The 27,015-nt window shown below is 44.3% G+C and overlaps 1 protein-coding gene and 1 pseudogene across 7 annotated transcripts in view; one reads left to right on the forward strand and one right to left on the reverse strand.

Moving 5' to 3' along the window:
- The window catches only part of MCF2 (MCF.2 cell line derived transforming sequence), a 108,857-nt gene that overhangs the window by 75,444 nt on the left and 6,398 nt on the right, over window positions 1-27,015 (reverse strand). For all 7 annotated transcript variants that reach the window (XM_053201755.1, XM_053201753.1, XM_053201751.1 and 4 more), the window contains exon 2: window positions 5,188-5,256. In XM_053201755.1, the coding sequence (XP_053057730.1) occupies window positions 5,188-5,256 (69 nt within the window). The remainder of the gene's footprint in view (window positions 1-5,187; window positions 5,257-27,015) is intronic.
- On the forward strand, window positions 35-3,805 carry LOC113597802 (40S ribosomal protein S26-like; annotated as a pseudogene).

Below are 27,015 nucleotides of genomic sequence, written 5' to 3' on the forward strand. Positions count from 1 at the left end.
AAGACAGTTTGGGGCCAATGTAGCTTATATAAGGATGATGGTCTCCGCATAAATCAAAATGGCAACACGCTCCAAAGTGTAAGAAGCAGCCAAGTAGTTCTAAATGAAAACAATGCAAGAAAGAAGAGGGAGCGAGAGAGAAGGCAAAAGGAGTGATTAGAGTCAGAAGAAATTTTCATAGAATGCATATAATAAATGTAGTTGAAACCACAGCTGAGCCCTCATATTGGACAGCCAAGAGTATTGGGGAATAACTGTTTCCATACCAATGCTAAGGACCTAAATCCCAACTGGTGACTGACAGCCTGACAGGAAATAGAAACCTTGATAGAATCAACCATTTACAGCTATGGTGAGCCTGAAAGAATACAGGATATAAACTACAGGAAATAAGCAATGTTCAAATGGATTTGTGGAAGAAACAACATAAACAGTAACGGCGACAATGGTATAGAACTCTTACTGATGAATGCAAAGAAACAGCAAAGACCATAAATTCTTTGCGAGTTAAAATTCAGTGCGCACCCTACCCCAGAGCCCTCCACATAGCTTGGAAACTATGGAACATTCAGAATGAAAGCCATCTAAGTGCAGGGATGAGCCTTACACATGTTTAAGGTCCTACTCTACAGCCTGCCCAACAACTGGGCACAGAGTAGGTGCTCAATAAATACTTAGTGCTAAATGGAAGTTGAAGGATTCTTTTAGGAGGAAAGTTACAGGGTGGCCTTCGAATTTAGCTTGCTAATGGAAATTTTCTGAGAAGTTTAGTTGTAATTCTTATTTGGCTGAATTCAAGTGAATAAAGATATCAGGATATAAAAAAAAATTCAATGTGCAATAAAAATATGACAAGGGCAAGGCTCCTGGCTGGCCCAGTTGGAAGAGCATGCGATTCTTGATCTCAGGGTTGTGAGTTCAAGCCTCACGTTGGGTGTAGAGATTACTTAAAAAAATAAATAAACTTTTAAAAAACTATGACGATGGCAAAGGAGAGAAAATGGAGTAAAAATACTTAATGCAAAATAAAGCAAAACTGGAGCGAAAAAAACAAAGAACTAATGGGGCAAGTGGAAAACAAATAGTAAAATGGTAGATTTAAACCCAGCCATATGAATAATCACATTAAATGAAAATAATCTTGACATCCCAGTTCAAAGTTAGAGATGATCAAGTTGGATTAAAAAAAAAAACCAAGACCCAATTATACACTACCTACAAGAAACACACTTTATTTTCAATTTAATTTTTGTTTAGAGTTTATTTATTTATTTTGAGAGAGAGAGCGCAGGGGAGGGGCAGAGACAGAGACAGAGACAGAGAGAATTCCAAGCCGGCTCCACGCTGTCAGCACAGAGCCTGACTCAGGGCTCAATCTCACAGTTCGTGAGATCATGACCTAAACTGAAATCAAGAGAGTCAGATGCTTAACCGACTGAACCACCCAGGTGCCCCCTCAAATGATTTTCTTAATATCTAGTAATATTCCTGACTCTGAAATCTATTTTGTCTAAAATTAGATGGCTTTATTGGGTCCCTCACACTCAGCATGGAGCCCACTTGGGATTCTCTCTCTCTCCCTGTCTCTGCTCTTCCTCTGTTCTTTTGTGCACACTCTCTCTTTCAAAATAAATAAACAGCCTTTAAAAAGAAAAGAAAATCATTTGATAATCAAACAGTGGTAAATTCATCAAAAGAACATAATAATCCTAAATGCTTATGCACCTGATAACAGAGCTTCAAGATACGTAAAACAAAAACTAATACAGCTACAAGGAGAAACCGACAAATCCACAACTTGAGTCCAAAAACTTCACCACCCCTCTCTCAACAACTGACAGAACAATTAGACAGGAAATTTGCAAGGATACAGTATACCTAAACAACAATCTTTTTTTTTAATGCTTATTTATTTTTGATAGAGAGTGTGAGCAGGGAAGGGGCAGAGAGAGAGGGAGAGAGAGGATCCCAAACCAGCCCTGCGTGGACAGCAGCGAGCCCTATGTGGGGCTCGAACTCCTAAACCGTGAGATCACGGCCTGAGCCAAAGTCGGCTGTTTAACTGACTGAGCCATCTAGGCTCCCCCCTCCATGTTTATTTTTGAGAAAGAGAGACAGAGACAGAGACAGAGAGAGATCATGACCGGAGCTGAAATCAAGAGTCGGACGCTTAACTAACTGAGCCACACAGATGTCCCAGAATATTATTCAGTCTTTAAAAAGGGAGGAAATTCTGACATATACTGACATATACAACTTGGATGGACCTTGAGGCTATCATGCCAAGTGAAAGAAGCCGGCCACAAAAAAGACAAATCCTGTATGATTCCACTTATATGAGGAACCTAGAGTAGTCAAATACCCAGAGACAGAAAGCAAAATGGTGGCAGCCAGGGGCTGGGGGGAGAAGGGGACAGGGAGTTATTTTTTAGTGGGTACAGAGGTTCGCTTTTGCAAGATCAAGAGTTCTGGTGATGGACTGCGGGGATGGCTGCACAACAACGTGAATATACTTAATGCCACCAAACTATACATTTAAAAACGGTTAACGGGGCGCCTGGGTAGCTTAGGCGGTTAAGCATCCGACGTCAGCTCAGGTCATGATATCGCGGTTCGTGAGTTCAAGCCCCACATTGGTCTCTCTGTTGTCAGCAGAGTCTGCTTCGGATCCTCTCTACCCGTCTCTCTCTCGGCCCCTCCCTGCTCATGCACGCTTTCTCTCTCTCTCTCTCTCTCTCTCTCTCTCTCTCTCTCTCTCTCAAATAAATACATATTTAATAAAAAATGGTTAAGATGGCACCCTTGGGTCCTCACTTCCAAGATAACCAAGAAGAGAAGGAATAAGGGTCATGACACAAAGGGCCATGGCCACATGCAGCCTATTTGCTGTAGCAACTGCACTCATTGCATGCCCAAGTACAAGGCCATTAAGAAATTCGTTATTCTGGGGGCGCCTGGGTGGCTCAGTTGGTTAAGGGGCTGACTTCGGCTCAGGTCATGATCTCGCGGTCTGTGAGTTCGAGCCCCAAGTCGGGCTCTGTACCGACAGCCCAGAGCCTGGAGCCTGTTTCAGATTCTGTGTCTCTCTCTCTCTCTGACCCTCCCCTGTTCATGCTCTGTCTCAAAAATATATAAACATTAAAAAAATAATAATAAGTTCATTATTCGGCCGGGGGGTAAGGGGGTCCTGGCTGGCTCAGTCAGAAGAGCAGGTGACTCCTACCTCGGGGTGATGAGTTTGAGCCCCATGTGGGGTGTACAGAATAGTTAAATAAAACTTAAAAAAAAAAGTTCATTATTCAAGAGGTACCTGGCTGGCTCACTTGGTAGAACATGTGACTCTTGATTTCGGAGTCATCAGTTCAAGCCCCATATTGGACTCCATGCTGGGCATGAAGCCTACTTTTAAGAAAATGAGAAGAAGAAGGAGAAGGAGGAGGAGGAGGAGGAGGAGGAGGAGGAGGACAGGGAGGAGAGGGAGGAGAGGGAGGAGAGGGAGGAGAGGGAGGAGAGGGAGGAGAGGAAGAAGAAGGAATAATTTTGGTATTCAGACCACAGTAGAGGCCACTGCCATCAGGGACATTTCCCAAGGTAGTGTCTTCAATGCCTATGTGCTTCCCAAGCCGTGTATGAGACTACATTACTATGCAAGGTAGTCCGGAATCGCTCTCGTGAAGCCCCAAAGGACCGAACACCCCCACCCCGATCTAGACCCGTGGGTGCTGCCCCACGACCTCGACCAAAACCCATGTCAGGAGCTAAGACCTTGAGGACCGAAAAAAAACTGTTCTCTGGAAAAAGATAAAACGGAGATTATACTTTCTTTGAATGTTTCTTTCTTTTGAGAGAGGGAGCGAGAGAGAGCAGCAGAAGGGTAGAGAGGGAAAGAATCCCAAGCAGGCTCCATGCCGTCAGCACAGAGCCCGACACAGGGCTCGACCTCACAAGCTGTGAGATCATGATATCAGTGGAAACCAAGAGTCACATGCTTAACCCACTGAGCCAGCCAGGCGCCCCAAATGGAGATTATACTTTTTAAAAAATGGTTAAGGCGGTCAATTTTACGTTATGAGTATTTTATCACAATTTTTCAAAACTACGTACAAATGCATATACATACACCAACGCATAGAACATATATGTGAAAAGTAAAACTTTCTCGTAAATGGAACTCTAAAAAAAATAACTTAGTACAAGCTGCTTAATTAGGGTCACTTGATGGCATTTGTAAGAAACATTTAAATAACCAGAGGGGTGCCTGGGTGGCTCCATCGGTTAAGTGTCCAACTCGGGCTCAGGTCATGATCTCACGGCTCAGTTCGTGAGTTCGAGCCCTGCATCAGGCTCTGGGCTGACAGCTCAGAGCCTGGAACCTGCTTCAATTCTGTGTCTCCCTCTCTCTGCTCCTCTCCCACTCGCAGTCTGTCTCTCTCTCTCAAAAATAAGTAAACATTAAAAAAAATTTTTTTTAAATAATCAGAGCTATGGCAGAAGAGAAAATCTCCAGGAAGTCACCTCAGTTACCACCCTCTCTCACAGAATTCTGCTTGCACCTATCACAGATTTCCAAAGGCGTGTCTGAAAGGCAAACGTACGAGGGTAGCAAGATTGTTTTCGTCACGAATCGAAACACACTTAAAACCTCTATTCTGTAAACATCTGTTTAGCAACCATGTGCATAATGCATAAACGTTCATTAAAATAGTGCCTCTCAGCAAGCAACTCTCGATCTCGGGATCATGTTGAGCCCCACGTCGTGTGCAGAGATTATTTAAATACATAAAAAGTTAAAAAAAAAAAATAAAACAGTGCTTCCCAAACTCCGCGTGCACCTATGTGTATGGCTACTTATATAATAAACGGGTGACCACACTCGTTTTGCTAAGAAATTTGTTCATTTGGGGCGCCTAGGTGGCTCACCCAGTTGGGCATCCAACTGTTGATTTTGGCTCAGGTCATGATCTCACAGTTCGTGGGTTCGGGCCCCACGCTGGGCTCTGCATGGACAACGAGGAGCCTGCTTGGGATTCTCTCTCTGCCCCTCCCCCGCTCGCTCTCGGTCTCTCAAAATAAATTAGTTAATTAAAAAAAAAAAAAACTACACGCGTTAGAGAGTGAGGAAATACATAATTTACAAAAAGAAATTCATACACTGTTCTAGTCTAAACTTATGAAAAGTCTGCTTACCGGACAAGAAGGCGATATCTTGCATTAAGAAATGATCGATGTCCTTCATACGGAGCAGCAGCTGGGTTTCTATGACAAACGAGAAAGGGAGAGAGATGACACGCGTGTTGGAGCTCGGCCGGAAGCATCCGCACGATTTCTCATCATGCCGAAAAGAACCCCGGGGGTCCCGCACACACACCGCTGCCCTTCCCCCCTCTACTCCTCTGGGCTACACCGCAAGGAAATCGCACTCTTGAAAATATCGCTGGGGAAGCGGGACCAATGTCCCGATTCTCAGAGTCTATACCTAGGGCATAAGCTACTCTCCCTCACCAGAAAGCCAGGGGCCAAGGTCCCAGCTCCAGGACGTCCCGATTTATTTAAAGGGTAGACTGTCACACAGAAGACACCGTAGCGGACAGTCTTCTACTTCTGATAATGATAATGCCTTTCATTCTGCAAAGCTTATTAGCGATTACAGAGCACTTCTCGCATCTTTCAGCTTATTGGCGTTCAGGAAATGGTAACATACGAACTTGCCTTTGATTATTAGAGGCGGAACAACATCCAGGCATTGCTAAGTGGGTTTTAGTTGCCCCAGATCTTCAGTGCTAATTTCTCATGTCCCTTTCCAGTGAACTCTACAGGAGCCAAAAATCAAAGCCTACTACCTGCCTCTGGTCCATGGGCAAGGATAACTTTTTAAAGGAAACAGGTCATGAAACAGGGCTATTTTGGATGGCTGGTTTTAATGCCTGTGGCTCCACATCCCCTACAGAAGCCACGTTTTCCACGGCTCTCGGACACAAAGGGCCTTCAAAGACCGAGTAGATGGTGGTGTCAGGCTGATGGCACATTAGAAAGGACATTAGAAACCCAAGTTCTCGGTGGGTCCACCCTAGACAGCGTAATGGGTATCAGTCATGGAATGACCCACCCTCACATAAATCCTCCCAATGTAAAACATAAAAAAAAAAAAAAAAAAATTCAGTGACGCATCATTTTCATAAAACGCGTGCCATTACAAATCTGCAATCTGTCAGGACATAACAGTCAATTCCCAAAAACGTCTTGTCATTAAAAAAGTAGATTCCTTGGGGCGCCTGGGTGGCGCAGTCGGTTAAGCATCCGACTTCAGCCAGGTCACGATTTCACGGTCCCGCGTCAGGCTCTGGGCTGATGGCTCAGAGCCTGGAGCCTGTTTCCGATTCTGTGTCTCCCTCTCTCTCTGCCCCTCCCCCGTTCGTGCTCTGTCTCTCTCTGTCCCAAAAAATAAATAAAAATGTTGGAAAAAAAAATTTTTTTAAAGTAGATTCCTGCTACGTCCCAGGCCCAGGCCTGTGCATTTCCATCTGTGAGCCTTCACATCCAGACTGCTGAACAGTTATTTGTTTAATGCTACAAGTTTCCTCACATCAAAGAATGTGTTTGTGGGGCCCCCTGAGTGGCTCGGTTGGTTAAGCGCCCGACTCTTGACTTTAGCTCAGGTCATAACCTCACGGTTCATGGGTTCGAGCCCCACAGCGCGGAGCCTGCTTGGGATTCTCTCTCTTCTTCTCTGTCTGTCCCTCCTTCCCCCACTCCAAATAAATAAATAAACTTAAAAATTTTTTTATTTTGTTTTAATATTTATTCATCTTTGAGAGACTGAGACAGAGCATGAGTGGGGGCGGGGCAGAGAGAGGGAGAGACACAGAATCCGAAGCAGGCTCCGGGCTCCACGCTGTCGGCACAGAGCCCAATACGGGGCTCAAACCCACGAGCCGTGAGATCATGACCTGAGCTGAAATCAGATGCTTAACCGACTGAGCCACCCAGGCGTCCCTAGTCTACAATTCTTTAATCCGTTCATGTAGTAAGAGGCACCAGGGCGTAAAATAAAATTAGGCCAAGAGCTGCGAGTGGAAGGACGCAGGCCTAGCGCGGGCCGGGCCACAGAGCAGCGCTGCGATCCTGAGCAAGTTACTCCAGACCACCGGCCTCACTGTCCCGGTTTCAGAAAACAAATGCTTTCTCGGTCCCCTTCCATTCTAGGAGATCCAAGAGCAGGTAAAATCCATAGTTACAAGAAAAACTGATGTTTCTATAGTAAAATATCACCCCCAATTGTGCCATAAAAGGAACATCTCCACACTAATGAAAAAGGGGGAAATAATGGGTGAAAGGGAACACGTCACTACTCTAAGAAATGATCACGGGGCGCCTGGGTGGCTCGGTCGGTTGGGCGTCCCGACTTCGGCTCAGGTCACGATCTCGCGGTCCGTGAGTTCGAGCCCCGCGTCGGGCTCTGTGCTGACAGCTTGGCGCCTGGAGCCTGTTTCAGATTCTGTGTCTCCCTCTCTCTCTGACCTTCCCCCATTCATGCTCTGTCTCAAAAATGAATAAACGTTAAAAAAAATTAAAAAAAAAAAAGAAATGATCACGTTCTGGATCGGAAATAGACTGAAGGGAGAGGAGCCAGAAGACACAGGGTTATCACTGAGCAGCCACAAAAGATAAGGGGAGACGGTTGCTGAGAACAGAGAGAGAGAGAGAGAGAGAGAGAGACAGAGATCTGAGTTGGGGGGAAGCTGGCACTGAGTTACACCCAGCTTACTCACAAATGAAAAGCACACACCTGTCTTACTTGGGACTGGTTGCTAAACCGAAAATGAGCTGGTTACGAACACCGTAAAAACACCCCGATGGAGCAGCCCTTCACTAAGAGCTCTGCGGGACAACGATGCACTTGAACCGTCTAACACAACCACGCACAACCTAAAAGCAAAAGACAGGTAAAGTGCTTGCCAATTCATTCATTCCATACATAGGACTAGGAAGCAAATGAGGACAAGCTTTTACTGCCTTGACCATAAATTATGAACCGATCATGAACGTTTCTTTTATAAAAGACAGTTGTGCAGGGGCGCCTGACTGGCTCAGTCGGCGGAACATGCAACTCTTGGTCTCGGGGTGGTGAGTATGAGCCCCGCGTTGGACATAGAGATCACACACACACACACACAAAGGTTTGTGCAAATGAGGAGACGAGCTCAGAATTCCAATCTGAAGAATTTAGGGGCACCTACCTGACTGATTCTGTTAGTAGAGCACGCAACTGTTGACCTCAGGGTTGTGAGTTCAAATCCCACGGTGGGCATGGAGTGCACTTTAAATTTTTTTTTCAGTGTTTATTTTTCAGAGACAGAGACAGAGCGTGAGCAAGGGAAGGGCAGAGACGGGGGGAGACACAGAATCCGAAGCAGGATCCGGGCTCCGAGCCGTCGGCACAGAGCCCAATGCGGGGCTCGAACCCACGAACCGTGAGATCGTGACCTGAGCCGAAGTCAACCGACTGAGCCACCCAGGCACCCCGCATGGAGCCTACTTTAAAAAAAAGTAACAAAAAATATAGTTTTTAAAGATCGATGTCATATGCATTCGCTTTTTTAAACAAACATTTATCCAGTCCCTACTAGGTGTTACACACTGTTAAGTTCGGATAGATGTTCTGGGTGAAAGTAAAGGTTCGTGTTCACATTAGTTTGTGAAATCGTGAGTCTGAAGCAAACCGCAACATCCCCCAGCACATACACATACGCACCATGCAACTCCTTGGGCTATGTCTGCAGTATGCGTGCTATTTGATCACGTACTTTTGGTTTGTTGGTTGGCTGATCTCGCAGCTCGTGAGTTCAAGCCCCACGTCGGGCTCTGTGCTGACGGCTCAGAGCCTGGCGCCTGCTTCTGTGTCTCCCTCTCTTCCCGCCCCTCCCCCCGCCCATGCTCAGCCTCTCTTCCTCTCAAAAATAAACAAACATTTAAAAAAATTGTTTTAATAAAGAAATAAAATAAATAAAAAATACAAGTCAGAATGCTCTGTAGATGAAATGACTGCCATGGGAGGTAGACAGAGCAGCCCTCCCCCGTCACAAATAGGGTTTGAACACAGGCCGAGCTGCTCTGTGGGAAGGAGGCTGGCGAGGACAACCAAGCACGCAGCTGGGTCGGAATAAATGCTCTCTCTCTCGTGTCCTACTTCTCCAAGAGTCCATGCCTCCATGATGTGAGTATGTATTTCCATTCCAAGGAACCACAACTCCACTGGGTTTATCAACCCCTAGAGGGAAAATGGTAGTTTAGAAAGTTAGGTAACTTGGCATCTACGAGCATTATCTTTTTTTTTTTTTTTTAAGATTTGTAAAAAAAAATTTTAACTAATCTCTAACAGAAAACCATGGAGGAGGGGAAGGGGGGAAAAAAGTTACAAACAGAGAGGGAGGGAGGCAAACCATAAGAGACTCTTAAAAACTGAGAACAATCTGAGGGTTGATGGGGGTGGGAGGGAGGGGAAAGTGGGTGATGGGCATGGAGGAGGGCACCTGTTGGGATGAGCACTGGCTGTTGTATGGAAGCCAACTGGACAATAAATTATTATTTTTTTTTTTTTAATTTTTAAGCAATCTCTACACCCAGGGCATCTGGTTGGCTCCGTGGGTAGAGCACGTGACTCTCGATCTCAAGGTTGTGAGTTCAAGCCTCACGTTGGGCACAAAACCTACTTTAAAAAAAAAAATAAGTAATGTCTACACCCAACGCGGGGCTTGAACTCACAGTCCTGAGATCAAGAGTCGCACGCTCCACTGACGGAGCTAGTCAGGCGCCCTATAAGCATTCTCATTTTATAGAAAGCATTTTTACTCTACATCCTGCTGTGTAATAGCAATAATTCCAACCCTTGAGCTTTATTTCACAGTGACGCTCTCTCCCAGGGACATTTATCCTTTCTCCGGGGTTTCTGTCCCTAGACGATAGAAGAAAACGGAGTTCTGAACCGTGCTGCACACACATGCCATTCTGTCCGGGCACGAAAGAACCACGGCAAACAAAGTGCTTCAAGGGCCAAACACCACTATATCCTCAAGTTTTCCTAAAAATAAGAAGCAAAAACGGAGCTCAGATTAAAATAGAAGGGAAAACAACAGAACCGTGTATTAAAACCCTCACCTTCCAGATGAGGAAACAGGCTCGGAGAGGCTCCCATTCAGACGTATTCATTCAAGAAATTCACACTGAACAACCACGAGGCAGCAAGCACTGCTCAGACCCGTGGTAGAATCCAGTAGATTTAGCAGAAGCTTTTACAGCCCTATCTATTCGGTCCCCTAGCCTTCTTCAGACAGACAGTCTAAAATCTGCCCTCGGAAGAAAATACACAATGAGCTCTAATGCAAATTACTAACTAGGGAGGTCTCCATCACCTGCCATTTCCTTCCAGGAAGAGTTTCATTCCAAACTATACCAAGATTGTTTACCAACAATCTTTTGCAAGAAACACCATTATTTTTCCAGCCTGAAATTCTTAACAACGATGCTTACTTTTAGCCATCATCTCTTTGAAAGTTCCCTGTTGCTGATGTGCAGAACTCAGATAAAATTAGGTCTTGAGTCCTAAATCCTGTCGCAAGGCACATGGGATTCTAGGGGTGTAATTTTTTCTCTTTCGATATGAGAGGCAGATACACTATCCATCTGTAAACAGCAATGACTTAGCACATGCAACACGCTGAACTTGTGTTATGCTTTAAAAAGTAGAATCAGGGGCGCCTGGGCGGCTCAGTCGGATAAGCGTCCGACTTGGGCTCAGATCATGATCTCACAGTTTGAGAGTTCGAGCCCCGCATCAGGCTCTGTGCTGATAGCTCGGAGCCTGGAGCCTGTTTCCGATTCTGTGTCTCCCTCTCTCTCTGCCCCTCCCCCACTCACACTGTCTGTATCTCTCAAAAATTGATAAACGTTAAAAAAAAATTTTTTTTAAGTAGTATCAACAAAAGGGTCATTCTGAAACCATCACAAAATGGGGGCGCCTGGGTAGCTCAGTCGGTTGAGCATCTGACTTCAGCTCAGGTCATGATCTCGTGGTTCACAAGTTTGAGCCCCACGTCGGGCTCTATGCTAACAACTCAGAGCCTGGAGCCTGCTTCGGATTCTGTGTCTCCCCCTCTCTCTGCCCCTCCCCCACTCATGCTCGCTCTCTCTCTCTCTCAAAATATAAACATTTAAAAAAATTTTTTTAAAGCTTAAAAATTAACAGAAGATACAACATATAAACAACTGGCCATAATATATACTGCAGTATGTGCTATAATAGAAATACACAATATAGGATGTAAGGGGTGAGACTTATGACATCTAAATTGAGGAAGTGGGAAAAGAGGACAGTTTCAGAGATGATGTAACATCTGAGCTGGGCCCTGAAAACTGATCAGGGTTCCAATACGTGGACGGCGAACGGAGGACGTTCCAGGTAAAAGAAACAAGGGGCCTGCGCAGGAGCAGGTGAAGGTATGGGAGACTCCGTGTGGCCTGATATGGTTTGAGTTTAGAGTACGGGATAGTCTAGCCAAAGCCAGAAAGCACCACTAGAAGCAAAAAACGGAGAACTCTGCACGCCTCCAGGGAACAGGCTTCTGAGATGCCTCTGATCCAGGATCACTGAGTTAGCATGAAGATATCTTCCAGGAAGGCAACTCCTGCAACACGACAACAGGGCTGTAGAGACTGGTGGATTCCATGATCGGTTAGCTACCCACTTCCGGTATAACCTCAGGCAATTCACCGAAGGTTCCCGGAACTCGGGTAATTTCTAAGCACCTACACCACAAAGCGTGCAGGAAGGAAAAGGAAAGTGTGTGTTCCAAACTCCAGAAGAAACTTGATTTGAGTACTATTGTAAAATGCTCTTTTTTATTTTCCAATGTTAACATTTCTGAAATCTGGAGATACCTTAGATTCACCATCATATTTTATTCAGTTTTTCATTCTTCCATCCAAAACCCTACGTTATTAAGTACCTCAGAACAAATCGATTGCAATCATAACAAGGAAAAACAGGAAATTAAAAAATACATTCCCAATCTCTGTGGTTGAGATATATACACATACATATACATGTATACACACACACACGTAGACACACATACACACGTCATTAGATTTCACAACTGTCATTTGATTTGTATTTTTCTAAACAGGCTCTATACCCAACATGTGGCTTGAACTCACGACCCGGAGATCAAGAGTCACGGGCTCTACCAACTGAGCCAGCCAGGTGCCCCCACAGCTGTCATTTTAGATGTACCAGAGAGGTACAGGTTACAATTCAGGAAACCAAATTGACACAACATTATCAATTGATTTTTGACAAGGACAAGACAATTCAATGAGGAAAGAATAGTCTTTGCAACAAATGGTGATGGGACAACAGGATGTCCACATTCAAACGAATAACGTTGGGGAAAAACTAAAACTGGACCCTAGCTTACACCATATACAACAATTAATGCAAAGGAATCAAACATTGAAACAGAAGACCTATGGGTGCCTGGGTGGCTCAGTCAGTTAAACGTCTGACTGTTGATCTCGGCTCAGGTCATGATCTCATGGCTTGTGAGATTGAGCCACCTGTTGAGCTCTGTGCTGACAGCACGGAGCCTGCTTGGGATTCTCTCTCTCCCTCTCTGCCCTTCCCCCACAGTCACTCACTCTCTCTCTCTCAAAACATTTTTTTAGTTTATTTATTTTGCGAGAGAGAGAGCTGACAGCACGGAGCCCGATGCAGGACTCAAACTCACAAACTGTGGGATCATAACCTGAGCCAAAACCAAGAGTCGGACACTTAACCAACTGAGCCACCCAGGCACCCCAATAAATAAACATTAAAAAAAAAAAGAAACATAAGATCTAAAAACAATAAAACTCTTAAAATATAGGAATAAATCTTCGGGACCTTGCATTAAGCAAAACCTTCATATACATGACATCAAAAGCACAAGCAACAAAAGAAAAAATAGTTAATTTGACTTTGTCAAAATTTAAGCTCTTGTGCTTCGAAGGACACCAACAAGAAAGTGAAAACAATCCACAGAAAGGGGGAATATATTTGCAAATCATTTACCTGTTAAGGAATATGCATCTGGAATGCATAAACACTTACTAATCAATAATAAAAAGGCAAGGGGGCACGTGGGTGGCTCAGCTGGTTGAGCATCTATCTGACTCTTGATTTCAGCTCAGGTCATGATCCCACGGCCGTGGGATCAAGCCCCACATCGGGCTCTGTGCTGACAATGCAGAGCCTGTTTGGTATTCTCTCTCTCCCTCTCTGTGCTCCTTCCCCCCTCTACTCGCACTCTCTTTCTCTCAAAATAAATAAACATTTTTTAAAAAAGAAAGAAAGCTAAATAGAGAATTACCATATGGCCCACAATTCTAGTTCTAAGCATATACCTCCCCCAAAATGAAAACAGGGGTGCCTCGTTGGCTCAGTGGATGGAGTCTGTGACTCCTGATGTCATGGCTATAAATTCGAGCCTCACGTTGGGTGTAGAGTTCATCTAAAAATAAATTCTTAAAAAAATGAAAATGTACATCCACACAAAAACATGCACAGAAATGTTAATAGCATTATTCCCAATAACCAAAAGGTAGAAACGATGCAAACGTCCATCAACTGAAGAATAAAGGTAGCACATCCATACAATGGAGCATTCGTTGGCAATAAAGTAATGAAGGGCTGATACATGCTACAACATGGATGGGTCTGGAAAATATTTTGCTAAGTGAAGGAAGCCACAGATTTTATTATTCCATTTACATGAAATATCCAGAATAGGCATACGGAGAGAGACACCAAGCAGATTCGTGGTTGCTTAGGGCTAGGGAAATGGAGGAGTTGAGGGCATGTTGGCAGAAGGGTAGAGTTTCTTTTAGGAAGGATGAAATGTTGGGGCACCTGGGTGGTTCAGTGGGTTGAGGGTCCGACTCTTGATTTACGCTCAGGTCATGATCTCACAGTTCGTGGGCTTGAGCCCCGCGTAGGGGTCTGTGCTGACAGTGAGGAACCTTCTTGGGATTCTCTGTCTCCATCTCTCTCTCCCCCTCTTTGCTCCTCCCCCACTCATCCTCTCTCTCTGAAAATAACTGAACTTTAAAAAAATTTTTTAAAAAAAGAAATGATGAGGGGCGCCTGGGTGGCTCAGTCGGTTAAGCGGCCGACTTCAGCTCAGGTCATGATCTCACGGTCCATGAGTTCGAGCCCCGCGTCGGGCTCTGTGCTGACAGCTCAGAGCCTGGAGCCTGTTTCAGATTCTGTGTCTCTCTCTCTCTGACCCTCCCCCGTTCATGCTCGGTCTCTCTCTGTCTCAAAAATAAATAAACATTAAAAAAATTTTTTTTTAATAAAAAAATAAAAAAAGAAATGATGAAATGGCTTAAAATTGATTGCAACAATGGTGCCACGATTCTGTAAATGTGCTAAAACAGTGAATTTTATACCTCAGATGAGCAAATTGTATGATAAGTGAATTATATCTCAATAAAACTTACAAAAAAAAAAGAAAAAAAGAAAGAAATGAAGGGCAGAATTAGTGTTTGTAAGAAAAAAGTTCCTCGGAGCCAAGGATGCACCTTTTCCACTTCTCCTTCCTTGGGAAGTTAATCACGAAAAACCAACAGAAGTAAGCTCAACTTTTGGAAATAAATGTTAAGGAAAAAAAAAAGATGAAGGTTGTGCATAACAATTCAGCACAATGACATCACAGAAGCAATAGGTTAAAATGGTGGTTTTATTCTGGATTTTATCTTGGGTGATGTATACACATAAAATTCTGATTTTTGGGGGGGTCGCCTGGGTGGCTCTGTCGGTTCAGCGTCCGACTTTGGCTCAGGTCATGATCTCACGGTTCGTGAGTTCGGGCCCCGCGTCGGGCTCCAGGCTGACAGCTCGGAGCCTGGAGCCTGCTTCCCATTCTGTGTCTCCCTCTCTCTCGGCCCCTAACCCACTCGCATTCTGTCTCTGTCTCTCTCAAAAATAAATAAACATTAAAACATTTTTTTTAAATTCTGATTTTTTTTCACACAATTTCAAATAAATATTTCTTAGAGACGTCATATAGCACAGTACTTTTGAGCACACGCTCCAGGGACAGATTGCCTGGATTCCAATTTCGCCCTCAGCACTTGCAAGTTGCAGGACCTTGGACCCTAGACAACCTGCTAAAACAGCGTGCGTCTCAGTTTCCTTTACTGGTCAAATGGGGACGGTGATAGGACCTATTTCACAGGGCTGCTATAATGAGCAAACTTGTTGGTACACACGAAGACTTGGAACACTGCCTGCTGCAATGGCAAGTGCTCAATAAACGTGAAATTGTTAAAGAATAAAGAAAAGTCACACTGTGATGTTAAAGGTTTAGCGTACCAGTGAGCAATCAGGTGGCAGATAAACATTTACTTATTTATTTTGAGAGAGACAGAGATAGTGGGTGAGTGGGGGAGGGGCGCACAGAGAGAGAAGACCCGAGAATCCCAAGCCGGCTCCATGCCACCAGCACAGAGCCGGATGCGGGGCTCGAGCCCCCGAACTGTGAGATCGTGACCTGAGCCGAAACCAAGAAGATGCTTAACCAACGGAGCCACCCAGGCGCCCCTACTTCCATCTTTTGGTTCATCTGCAAACGGGGGAATAGGTTGTGGTTCCTTGTCCGTATCTCAGGTCTTGTATACTAGGAAAACTCTTAGAAGATCTCCTCTTTGACCATAAAACTTGAACTTTCAAATGTATGGCTGAGCTGGAAAAACAAGGAAATCCTCAGAGGCCAAGACCATTCAGGGGGTGCAGATCCTGAGAGACGGGCCAACTGGGAAGAGCAGTTGCCCTGTTGGCACCTGCCAAATCCCAGGTGACTTAGAACTTGGTTTTCATGGTCACGCACTAGTAAAGATTCAAAGCCTCCGGCACTGGGAATCGGATCAGAGAAAATACAGAACACAAGCAGCCCAAAGCATAAAAGACTGATCATTTAGGCTACATTAAATTTAAATTTTTCTTTCGTCAAAAGACATCATAAAGAAAATGACGAGATAAGCCACAAACCATGTGCGGGTATTTGCGAAACACAGTGACAAATAGAATCAAGGATATGTGAAAGATGTATGAAAGTCCATAAGAAAAAAAGACAAATCACCCCATAGAATAGTGAAAAAAAATAACACAAACGGGCATTTCACAAAGATGACGACACGTTTGAAAAGGTCCTTGGGGCGCCTGGGTGGCTCAGTCGGTTGAGCATCTGGCTTCGGCTCAGGTCATGATCTCACGGTTTGTGAGTTCGAGCCCCGTGTCGGGCTCTGTGCTGACAGCTCGGAGCCTGGAGCCTGTTTCAGATTCTGTGTCTCCCTCTCTCTCTGCTCCTCCCCTGCTTGTACTCTATTTCTCTCTCTCCCTCAAAATAAATAAACATAAAAAAAAATTAAAAAAAAAAAGGTCCTTGATTGCATTTGTACTGTGGGAAATGCAAATTTCAAGGACAATAAGATCATCTCTTCTACCAACCACTTAAGCAACAATTTTTAAAAACCAACATTAGCAAGCACCTGTACATACAACAACATAACCACAGGTATGCTTTGGTTTTGGCCTTGGCTGTTACTACAGATTTCTTTTTCCACGGAGCATCCACTTCGAAAGAACCACCTTAAAAATTGTTTTAGCGATAACAGTAAGAAAATGTATCAGGTAGAGTTTCTACCCTGCTAGAGCCGAAGGATAAATACGGCGATTAACACAGTCTAAAATGGAAAATTAATCAGTTAGATGTGGCAACAAAGATCAAAGGAACTCTGAGGTCCCTTTAAAGACACGTTTAACGTCAGGGGTGCCTGGGTGGCTCAGTGGGTTTAGCGTCCGACTTCAGCTCAGGTCATGATCTCGTGGTTCACAGGTTCGAGCTCTGCGTCGGGCTCTGTGCTGACAGCTCAGAGCCTGGAGCCTGTTTCGGATTCTGGGTCTCCCTCTCTCTCTGTCCCTTCCAGCTCATGTTCTGTCTCTCTCTCAGAAATAAACAAACATTGATGAAAATAAAATAAAATAAAATAAAATAAAGACACATATGACGTCAAATCACACATTGGGAAGTGTGGCCTGAGTACCTACTATGCATTCAACACCATTTTACCACTTGCTTACACTACACATGACAATGAATAGGTTCCAATTCAGGGAAGAAAATCCACAGGTCTGGCTGTTCTCAGGTGCTCAACCTTTTAATTGTGCTTTGAAGGCAGGACCCGTGGGACGGTTTTACCCCAGCAGCACCAAGTGGAACTCTAGGGGAAGATGGGAAATGGGAGGAAGAAATGAGAGGATGGAAGGAAAGAACAGGAAACACAAAACAGGAATCCACACTGCGACCCAATGTTACATACATGCCTCTCATTTATCGATCAGCCACATGAACCACTCACATATTCCTTTTGACAAACCATCGTCAGACTCCCATCTCATGCCAGGCTCTGTGCGGTGCTGGAGACACAGAAAGCGCTTAAAACCTTGACCTGGACCCCACAAGGCTCTTCGTCCGGGAGCAGGAGGCAGTAACCGCCCAGAGTGCGGAATTAAAATAGCACTGAGCCCAGGATGCTGGGAGCACAGTGACAAAAGGACATCCAGCACTAAACCCACAAAACAGATAATGTAGAAAAACAAAACAAGAACAAAGAAATAGTTTGATGGCCTAACCTATGCCGAATACCTCCTGGGACTCACTGGCAGCATCGAAGTTTCAGATTGCGACCACACCTTACTCTAAGGTGACCTGCTTCCAACGAGGAGAGCGGCGAGCTTCCTCACCTTTCCACGGATCACACATATTTGCGGGTGCCGCAAATGAAGGGGAAGCAGGCATTTCCGCAACTTCTGCAAACACCGATGTTTATGGGTTTGCGCACAGGTACGTAGCGCTCAGATAGGAAAATTTTTAGTATTGCCATCAGCCGTGTGGCGAGTCTGGAAAGTTCACTCCTCCGTCTTTAAGATCACTTGTAAAGTCAATACGCAATATGAAGAGGCTCACAGGGACAGGAAAAGGTAAAACCTGAAGTGTGGAGCCTTTTCTTACTCTTCACCCCAGCTCTGAAGCTCCTGGGTGACTTGAACATGTTCATGAGTTCGAGCTCCGTGCCACCCGCGTGCAGCCCGCCTGGGATTCTCCCTCTCTTCCTCTCTCTCTCTCTCTGCCCCTCCCCCATTGTGCTCTCTCCCTCAAAATAAATTTTTAAAAAACTTGTAATAATTTTAATTTGCAGCCCCTCAGTCAACCACGGTCAAAAAAACAAAAAACAATGATAAAATAACATAAATTTACAGTCCCCCCCACACAATTGATTAAATCTTTACTGATGCCAGAACTCTGGTAAAAGTACTTTTATTTTGCTTACGTTTTATTTTTTTATTTTGAGAGAGACGGGGGAGGGGGCAGTGGGGGAGAGGGACAGAGAGAATCCCAAGCAGGCTCCGTGCTGTCAGCGCAGAGCCTGACGCAGGGCTCGAACCCACGAACCGTTGAGATTATGACCTGAGCCAAAATCAAGAGTTGGACGCTTAACCAAATGAGCCACCCAGGCGCCCAAGTATAAGTGCTTTTAAAAATGTATCCCCATCGGGGCGCTTGGGTGGCTCATTCGGTTGAGAGGCCAACTTTGGCTCAAGTCATGATCTCACGGTTCACGGGTTCACAGTCAGCTGTGCTGATAGCTCGGAGCCTGCTTCGTATCCTGTGTCTCCCTCTCTCTCTGCCCCTCCCCCACTCATGCTCTGTCTCTCTCTGCCACAAAAATGAATAAACATTAAAAAAATTTTTTTTAATGTATCCCCATCATCTTCAAAACTATAGAACTGTTATGAAAATAAATGTCTTCGAAGGGCATTCTGGCTCACTCAGTAGAGTGACCTTGATATTGGGTTGTAACTTTGAGCCCCGTACTGGGTGTAGAGATTACTTTACAATCTTTGAAAAAAAATAATAAAATCTTTGAAAATAAATGTCTTTGAGAATTAGCTTCCTTGGGTGCTTCTGAAAGCACAGTTTAAAAAAACAAAAACAAAAACAAAAAAACAAGCCTCTTCGGGACGCCTGGGTGGTTCAGTGGGTCGAGCATCAGACTTCAGCTCAGGTCATGATCTCACAGTCTGTGAGTTCGAGCCCCGCGTCGGGCTCTGTGCGGACAGCTCAGAGCCTGGAGCCCGCTGCGGATTCTCCGCCTCTCTTTCTGTCTGCCCCTCCCCTGCTCGCGCTCAGTCTCTCTTTCTCTCTCTCAAAAATAAACGTTTAAATGTTCCTACTCATTCCGTAACAAAAGAAATTTGGGGAAAAGCTGTAAATCAAAGGCGCATCATTTTATTCGTCCAAATCATCGCAATTCAGTGCCCACAGTACAGATGAGCAGGGACATGTTTGAACATGAGCTTAAAGACAAAATCACAGTACCCAACAATTACAGCCACCGCCACCACTAGATGATTCTGAATGTACTAGCTTAGCAATAGGTAAACATTAACCTTAGCCTCTTCTTAAATCTTTAGTATAACTTCAGGCCTTTCGAGAGCAGCTATTTAAAGCACGAGCTATAAAAGTACACAAGACGGACCCACTAATGTCAGAACTCACGATATCCACGCAGCCACACAACTACCCGCCGCATCTCCTACTCCGTGCCCATCTGCCTCTTCTCGGGTTCAGAAAACCTAATTTTGAAATACCCAGCATCTGCAATGGTAAATCCAATGAAAATGACTTACTTTATTTCGCTTATAAGGCATGCGAAAGACACACGTCATCTGTTTGTGGTCCCTGGAATGTGTTAACTAAGGAAGCAACCATGACCCTCTTTTGTAAACTGTCAAGTGCAAAGTGGCAATAAAAACCAGGGCTGGCTGCTGCATTTTGCTGTGATTAGTCACATCATCTGGCTTGCAAACTCAGAGATGCCCCTCAAAAACACACACGTTACTTTTAAGTGTTATCCACGAGTCTAAGGATATCTCATCACACCATTTCGGTTCGGTCGATCGTTCGTTTGTTTATTAACATTTAGTTTTGAGAGACACAGAGAGAGCGAGCGAGCTTGAGCAGGGAAGGGGCAGAGAGAGAGGGAGACCCAGAATCCGAAACAGGCTCTGGGCTCCAAGCTGTCAGCCCGTGAGATCATGACCTGAGCCAAAGTCGGACGCTTAACCCACTGAGGCACCCGGGCGTCCCCCATCTCAGTTTAAACAGAGGAAATGTTATTTAAAATCATCCCCTGTGGTTTTTCTGATCAGACTATACATTAAACAGCTAATGCTTCACCTTAACTGCGGGCCACGAGTGCAAATGAAGGCCTGAGAGACAGAAAACCCAGTGTCCCCGAATGAGAACTCTCCTGGCTGACATCACCCGCAGACGTTGACCCAACCAAAGTAGATTTGGAGAGGCAACTCAACCACTGCCAGACCAGACTTTTTGGCCACGAAGTTATTTAAAATTAATATTCTAGTAGCATCTACAAGCTTTCTTCTGCCTGCAGGCTTTACAAAGAAGAGTCATTAGCAACTTACTAAAAATGAAATCAGTATATAATTATATATAATATATGTGAAATACATATACAAATATATACACATATACATACACGTATTTTATATGTGTTTGTGTGTGTAACTTGATTTTAAATCTTATTTCCAGTGAGAAAATGTCATGGAACGGTTTTGGGGGATGGGAAGTAATAACTTGATTTTTTAAGGTTCAAACTTCTAGGGGCACCAGGGTGGCTCAGTCAGTGAAGCGTCCGCCTCTTGACTGCGGCTCCGGTCACGATCTCGTGGTTCGTGGGTTTGAGCCCCGAGTCGGGTTCTATGCTGACAGCTCAGAGCCCGGGGCTTGCTTTGGATTCTGTGTCTCCCTCTCTCTCTGCTCTTTCCCCACGTGTGCTCTGTCTCTCTCTCTCTCAAAAATATATAAACATTCAAAAAAAAAAATAAAGTTCAAACTTCTACTTCTAAGAGACCATTTGAATAACAATAAATTAATAACAGTGACACTGAAATTATATCTTCAAGCCATTGGCCGTATACATCCATAAACACATAGCAGACAAATGAGGATCGGTTTCTTCAATAATGTCTATATTAGAATCTCTTGTTGAAAAACAAGAAAAAAAATCTCCTGTTCATCTTAACTAATTTCCTAAGTAGCTGGAGGTGGTCTCAATATGAAATTGGTCCCGTGTAGATCAAGGAAATACAGAAAGATTCAATAAAATTTTATCTACTTCTTCAGACAGAAGCAGTGTGGATAACTGGGTAAAGAATGCATCCTTCTCAAGTACGACAGCTTCTCCCTGGGTTTATTTCAACCCCAGGCCCACTAAGACAAAACTGGACAAATGCTTTTTTTGTGCTGAAAAGATGGAGTAGCCTTTGTGCTCTATGGAAGGAAAACGCTCGAGTAACACAGCAGAATGATTTCAAAGCATGTATTTTGTTTCTTGAAAATTATGAAATCCGGCTCTTGGTTTCGGCTCAGGTCATGGTCTCATGGTTTGTGGGTTCGAGTCTTGCATCAGGCTCTACGTTGCCAGTGCAGAGCCTGCTTGGGATTCTCTCTCTCTCTCTCTCTCTCTCCTCTCTCTGCCCCTCAGGTGCGCGCTCTCTCTCTCTCTCTCTCAAAGATGAATAAACGTAAGAAAGTTTCCACAATGAAATCATTTAAAAATAAACACATTCACGTGTAAGCCACAGATCAACACATGGGGTATGATCCCACTTCGGTAAAACACCTAGATACGGGTGGATTCTTAAATTGTCGTCCTCACCGGTTAGAAATAAGCTCCCTGAGGGCAGGGATTTGTGTCTGTTTTGTTCAGCGAAACGTGCCAACAGTGTCTAGCACGTAGAAGGTGATCAACAAATATTTACTGAACTATCTATGCCCACAGAAAATTCCCTACGGCCAAACTGTTAGCGTTTTCCTCCAGAGAGTAGGACTGGGCTAGGCAGAAGGGTGACTTTCAACTCATTAGTTTATGGGCATATGCGGTTTAGATGTTTGACAAACATCATACAGACATGATTTAAGCCCTTAAGAAACTGGAAAAATAAAAGATACTTCCTCCCTGCACGCAAACAAACAAACACATGACACACACAGGAAAAAAAGGAGTATCTAAGGCGCTAGGCAAGGAGGTGAGAGCTACACAGAAGAAACCGTGAAGAGAAAGCAATGAAAGGGCCAAAAAGTACCTGAGGAAAATGAGGTACAGAAGGTGGGAAGGGACAACCTCTACCCCAGGGCTTGGTGTCCCAGATTGCCGGGCCTCGCCCATGTCTGCAGTAGGTTTAATTAGGAGCACGGCTCTGGGGCGCCCGGGGGGCTCAGTCGGTTGGGCGTCCGACTCTTGGTTTTCTTGGTTTCGGCTCAGGTCACCATCTCACAGTTCATGGGTTCGAGCCCCATGTCAGGCTCCGTGCTGACAATGCAAGCCTGCTTGGGATTCTCTCTCGCTCTCAATCTGTCTCTCTCTCTCTCTCTCTCTCACTCTCTCTCCGCCCTTCCCCCCCCCAAATAAATAAATAAATAAACTTAAAAAAAATAAGAGCATAGCTATGGAAAGGTTTTCCTCCCTCCCCCCTTCAGATTAAAAGCCACCCAATGGAGACAGCAGGTTTTCCTAACTACAGGCAGGTACATTTTGAGAGGGACTGAACCCTTTCATAAAGAACTCCATATGTGATGATTTACTGGAAGCAAAACTAGGGATAAATAACTGTTTTTTTTCCTCCTTAAAGCAACAGCAGGGCTGACCTAAGCTTACCCGTCTAGGCTTTGCAATCTATTTTCCTAAAAGACCTCTCCAGCCAGCCGCAGGGATGCGGCTGGCACATTTGACTGACAAAAGGTCTTGCCCTGGAAAGGTCTTTGCACATTCCTGGTCAATAGAGTATCAAAACACGTGCCTCTCATTTTCTCTAGACTATCCCACCCCGCTCCCACACAGACTTGCACAACAAAGGCTGAATCACGACCACTGAGGCAATGGAGTTAGTGACTATTTCGCTGTTTGTGTCTTTGCTTATGCTTTTGTTTTTCCTTGGAAAAATTCTTGTGGATATTTTTTTCTTTCTTCTTTTTTTTTTGCCTCTGAGGCTTTCGGCAGGGGCTCGAGAATAATTCCCACAAGGGGAATGAGTTCGTATATTGTAACCTTCCTAAACTCATGAAAAACTACAGACGAGGGGCGCCTGGGCGGCGCAGTCAGTTAAGCGTCCGACTTCAGCCAGGTCACGATCTCGCGGTCCGTGGGTTCGAGCCCCGCGTCGGGCTCTGGGCTGATGGCTCAGAGCCTGGAGCCTGTTTCCGATTCTGTGTCTCCCTCTCTCTCTGCCCCTCCCCCGTTCATGCTCTGTCTCTCTCTGTCCCAAAAATAAATAAAAAACGTTGAAAAAAAAAACAAAACAAAAGACTACAGACGAATAACCATCCAAAATGAGCACTGACTGACAGGCCAGAATGCATCATAGTTCCTAATTTCCAAATACTTTAAATGTGACTACCCCAAATTTAGGGAAACCTCATAAAAATGAAGTTCAGGCATTCCTAAAGTTGATCCACAAATTCAACGCAAAATTCCTAGCAAAATCCCGGCTAGTTTTTTTTAATGCAGAAATTGACAAGCTGATCCTAAAATTAATATGGAAATGCAAGGGTCCCAGAAGAGCCAAAACGATCTTGAAACAGAAGAACGAAGTTGAAAAATTCACGCTTTCTGATTTCAAATTTTCGTACACAGCTGCCATAACCAAGACAGCGATACAGGTATGATAGATTTGTGGATAGATCAGTGGAATTAAACTGAGAGTCCAGAAATAAACACTTACATTATGGTCAAGTCATTTTAAACCAGGGTACTCAGACATTTCGGCGGGAACGAATATTCTTTCAACAAATGATGCTAGGAACACCTGGATACATGTGCGTGCAAAACAACGAACTTGGACCCCTAACTCACATAATGCACAAAAATCAACTCAAAAAGGATCAGACCTAAATGTAAGGGCTAAAACTCTAAAACTCAGGGGCGTCTGGGTGGCTCAGTTGATTAAGCTTCTAACTCTTGGTTTCGGCTCAGGTCGTGATCTCACAGTTCATGAGATCAAGCCCCGTGACAGGCTCTGCACTGATAGCCTGGAGCCTGCTTGGGATTCTCTCCCTCTCTCTTTCTGTACTTCCCCTGCTTGTGCACGCTTGTGTGCATTCTCTCTCTCTCTCTCAAAATAAATAAGTAAATAAATAAACATTAAAAAAAAAAAACCTAAAACACATATGAAAACATAGGTGTGATTTTGTGATCTTGGATTAGGCCGGGTTTTCTCTTTTTTTTAATGTTTATTTTGAGAGAGAGCAAGAACCCACATGGGTGTAAGCGGGGGAGGGGCAGAGCGAGGGAGAGCGAGTATCCCAAGCAGGCTCCTCGCTCGGCGCAAACTCACGGGCTCGAACTCATGACCGCGAGATCATGCCCTGAGCCGATATCAAGATATCAAGAGTCGGCTGCTTCACTCAACTGAGCCACCCAGGTGCCCCAGGCCAGCTTTTCTCATATGGGACACCAAAGGCAGAGGATGCCAGAGAAAAAATAGGCCAAGAAGTACATTAAAAGGTGCTTAAACAATTACCCAGTCATCAGGGAAATGCGAACCAAAACACAGTGAGCTATGACCTCACACCAGTCAGGATGGGCGTCACCAAAAAGAGAATAACAACTGCTGGGGAGGATGCGGAGAAAAAGACGCTCCTCGTGGGCTATGGGGTGGGAATGTAAATTGGTGCAGCCGCTCTGAAAAACAATATGGAGGTTCCTCAAAAAATTAAAGACAGAACTACTAGAAGATCCAGCAATCCCACTTCTGGGTAGCTACCCAAAGAAGACAAAACACTAACTCAAAAAACCATCTGCCCCCCACCCCGCCCACATTCATTGTAACATTATTCAGGATAGCCAAGATATGGAAGCAATGAAGTGTCCATCCATAGATGAATGGATGAAGAAAACTGGTGTGTGTGTGTGTGTGTGTGTGTGTGTGTATAATGGAATAAATTCAGCCATAAAAAGGAAATGTTACCTTTTGTAACAACATGGATGGACCTTGAGGGCATTATGGATGATCTCACTTACATGCAGAATCTTTTAAAAAAAAAAAAAAAAGCAAGCTCAAAGATACAGAGAACAGACTGGTGGTTGTGGGGTGTGGGGGCGGGGGGGAGGGAGGTAGTGCCTGGTTTAACAAGGGTCAACATGTACAAACTTCCAGTTGCAAAATAAGTCAGTCCGGGGGACCTAATGTACAGCATTAATAATTCTGTATTGCTAAAAAGTTGCTAAGAGAGTAAATTTTTAAAGTTCTCATTATAATAAACATATTTTGTAAACTATGCATGGTGACAGATGTCACCTAGAGTGAATGTGATCGTTTTGCAGTATATGCAAACATCGAATGCTGTAGATCTGAAACGTTTGACATAAAAAATATGTATTATTTTAAAAAGGGGGACACCTGGGTGGCTCAGTCGGCTGAGCGTCTGACTTTGGTCCAGGTGGTGATCTCACGGTTTGCGGGTTCAAGCCCCCGATCGAGCTCACTGTTGTCAGCATGGAGCCCGCTTCGGGTCCTCTGTCCTCACCCTTCTGCCCCTCCCCCACAGGGCCCTGGCTCTACCTTGGCAGTGTGGAGACTGCTAGGGATTCCCTCTCTCTCTCTGCCCCTCCCTTGCTCATGCTGTCTTTGTCTCTCTCAAAATAAATAAACTTAAAAAAAATCGTTTTAAAGAGAGAAATGAAAACATACATCCACACAAAAACTTGTCTAAGAACGTCCACAGCAATATTACTCACGGTAGCCAAAAAGGTTTAAACAACTCAAATGTCCATCAACCGAATAGATCATTAAAATATGGTAGATCTTCATACAACAGCAGTAGTATTCAGCCATATGAAAGAATGAATGCTGATACATGCTACAACATGGATAAACCTTTAAAAGCTATGTTAACCGCAGCCAGCCCCAAGACATCACATATTATATGATTCTATTTATCTGAAACGCCCGGGATAGATACATCTAGGAAGGTAGAAAGCACTGTATAATATCGGCCATCAGGGGTTGGCGAGATGAGCGGTGGGCAGGTTTGTTTCTGGGGTGACAGGGATATTCTGAACTTCTGGTAATGACTGTACAACTCTGTGATTATCCTAAAAACCACTGAAATGTATACTTTCAATGGGTTAATTGCATGATATGTGAATTATATCTCAACAAAGCAGTTTAAAAAAACCTTGAGGGCCGCCTGGGTGGCTCAGTCAGTTAAGTGTCTGACTTCGGCTCAGGTCACGATCTCATGGTTGTGAGTTCGAGCCCTGCATCGGGCTCTGTGCTGACAGCTCAGAGCCTGGAGCCTGCTTCGGATTCTGGGTCTCCTGCTCTATCTCTGCCCCTCCCCCCCCCAATATAAACAAACATTAACAAAATTTTTTCAAAAACCTCTTTTCTCCTCCTCCTTGCTTTCCCTTTTCAAAATAATGCAAAAAACAAAATGATGCAAAAAATTATCTGAAAAGAGAGTAGATGTATCTCCATACGGGTGCTAGCACATAATTTTCAAGAGACAGAATACACATATGTAAGTTTTAAGTGCTGCGATAAAACCCAGCATCTGCAGGGTTAACAGCCAACATAACCTCTTCATGACAGAGATGAGAATATCACTACTAAATATTTGAAAGTCAGAGAGAAGATAATCTATTTTTAAGAGTAAATTTCAGTATATTAAAACATCACTATACTTGCTATCTGGGGTACCTTGGAAAACCACGACTCGACTATTTGATAAGCCCCAAACTTAATTGTGAGTATACCATGGTCCTTCTTTCCAATATGCCATCAGCTTTTGGTTTTTCCATTAAGATATAATTTTTTTTAGAAAATTATACCAT

Source organism: Acinonyx jubatus, chromosome X (assembly GCF_027475565.1).
Source record: "Acinonyx jubatus isolate Ajub_Pintada_27869175 chromosome X, VMU_Ajub_asm_v1.0, whole genome shotgun sequence".
NCBI lineage: Eukaryota > Metazoa > Chordata > Mammalia > Carnivora > Felidae > Acinonyx > Acinonyx jubatus.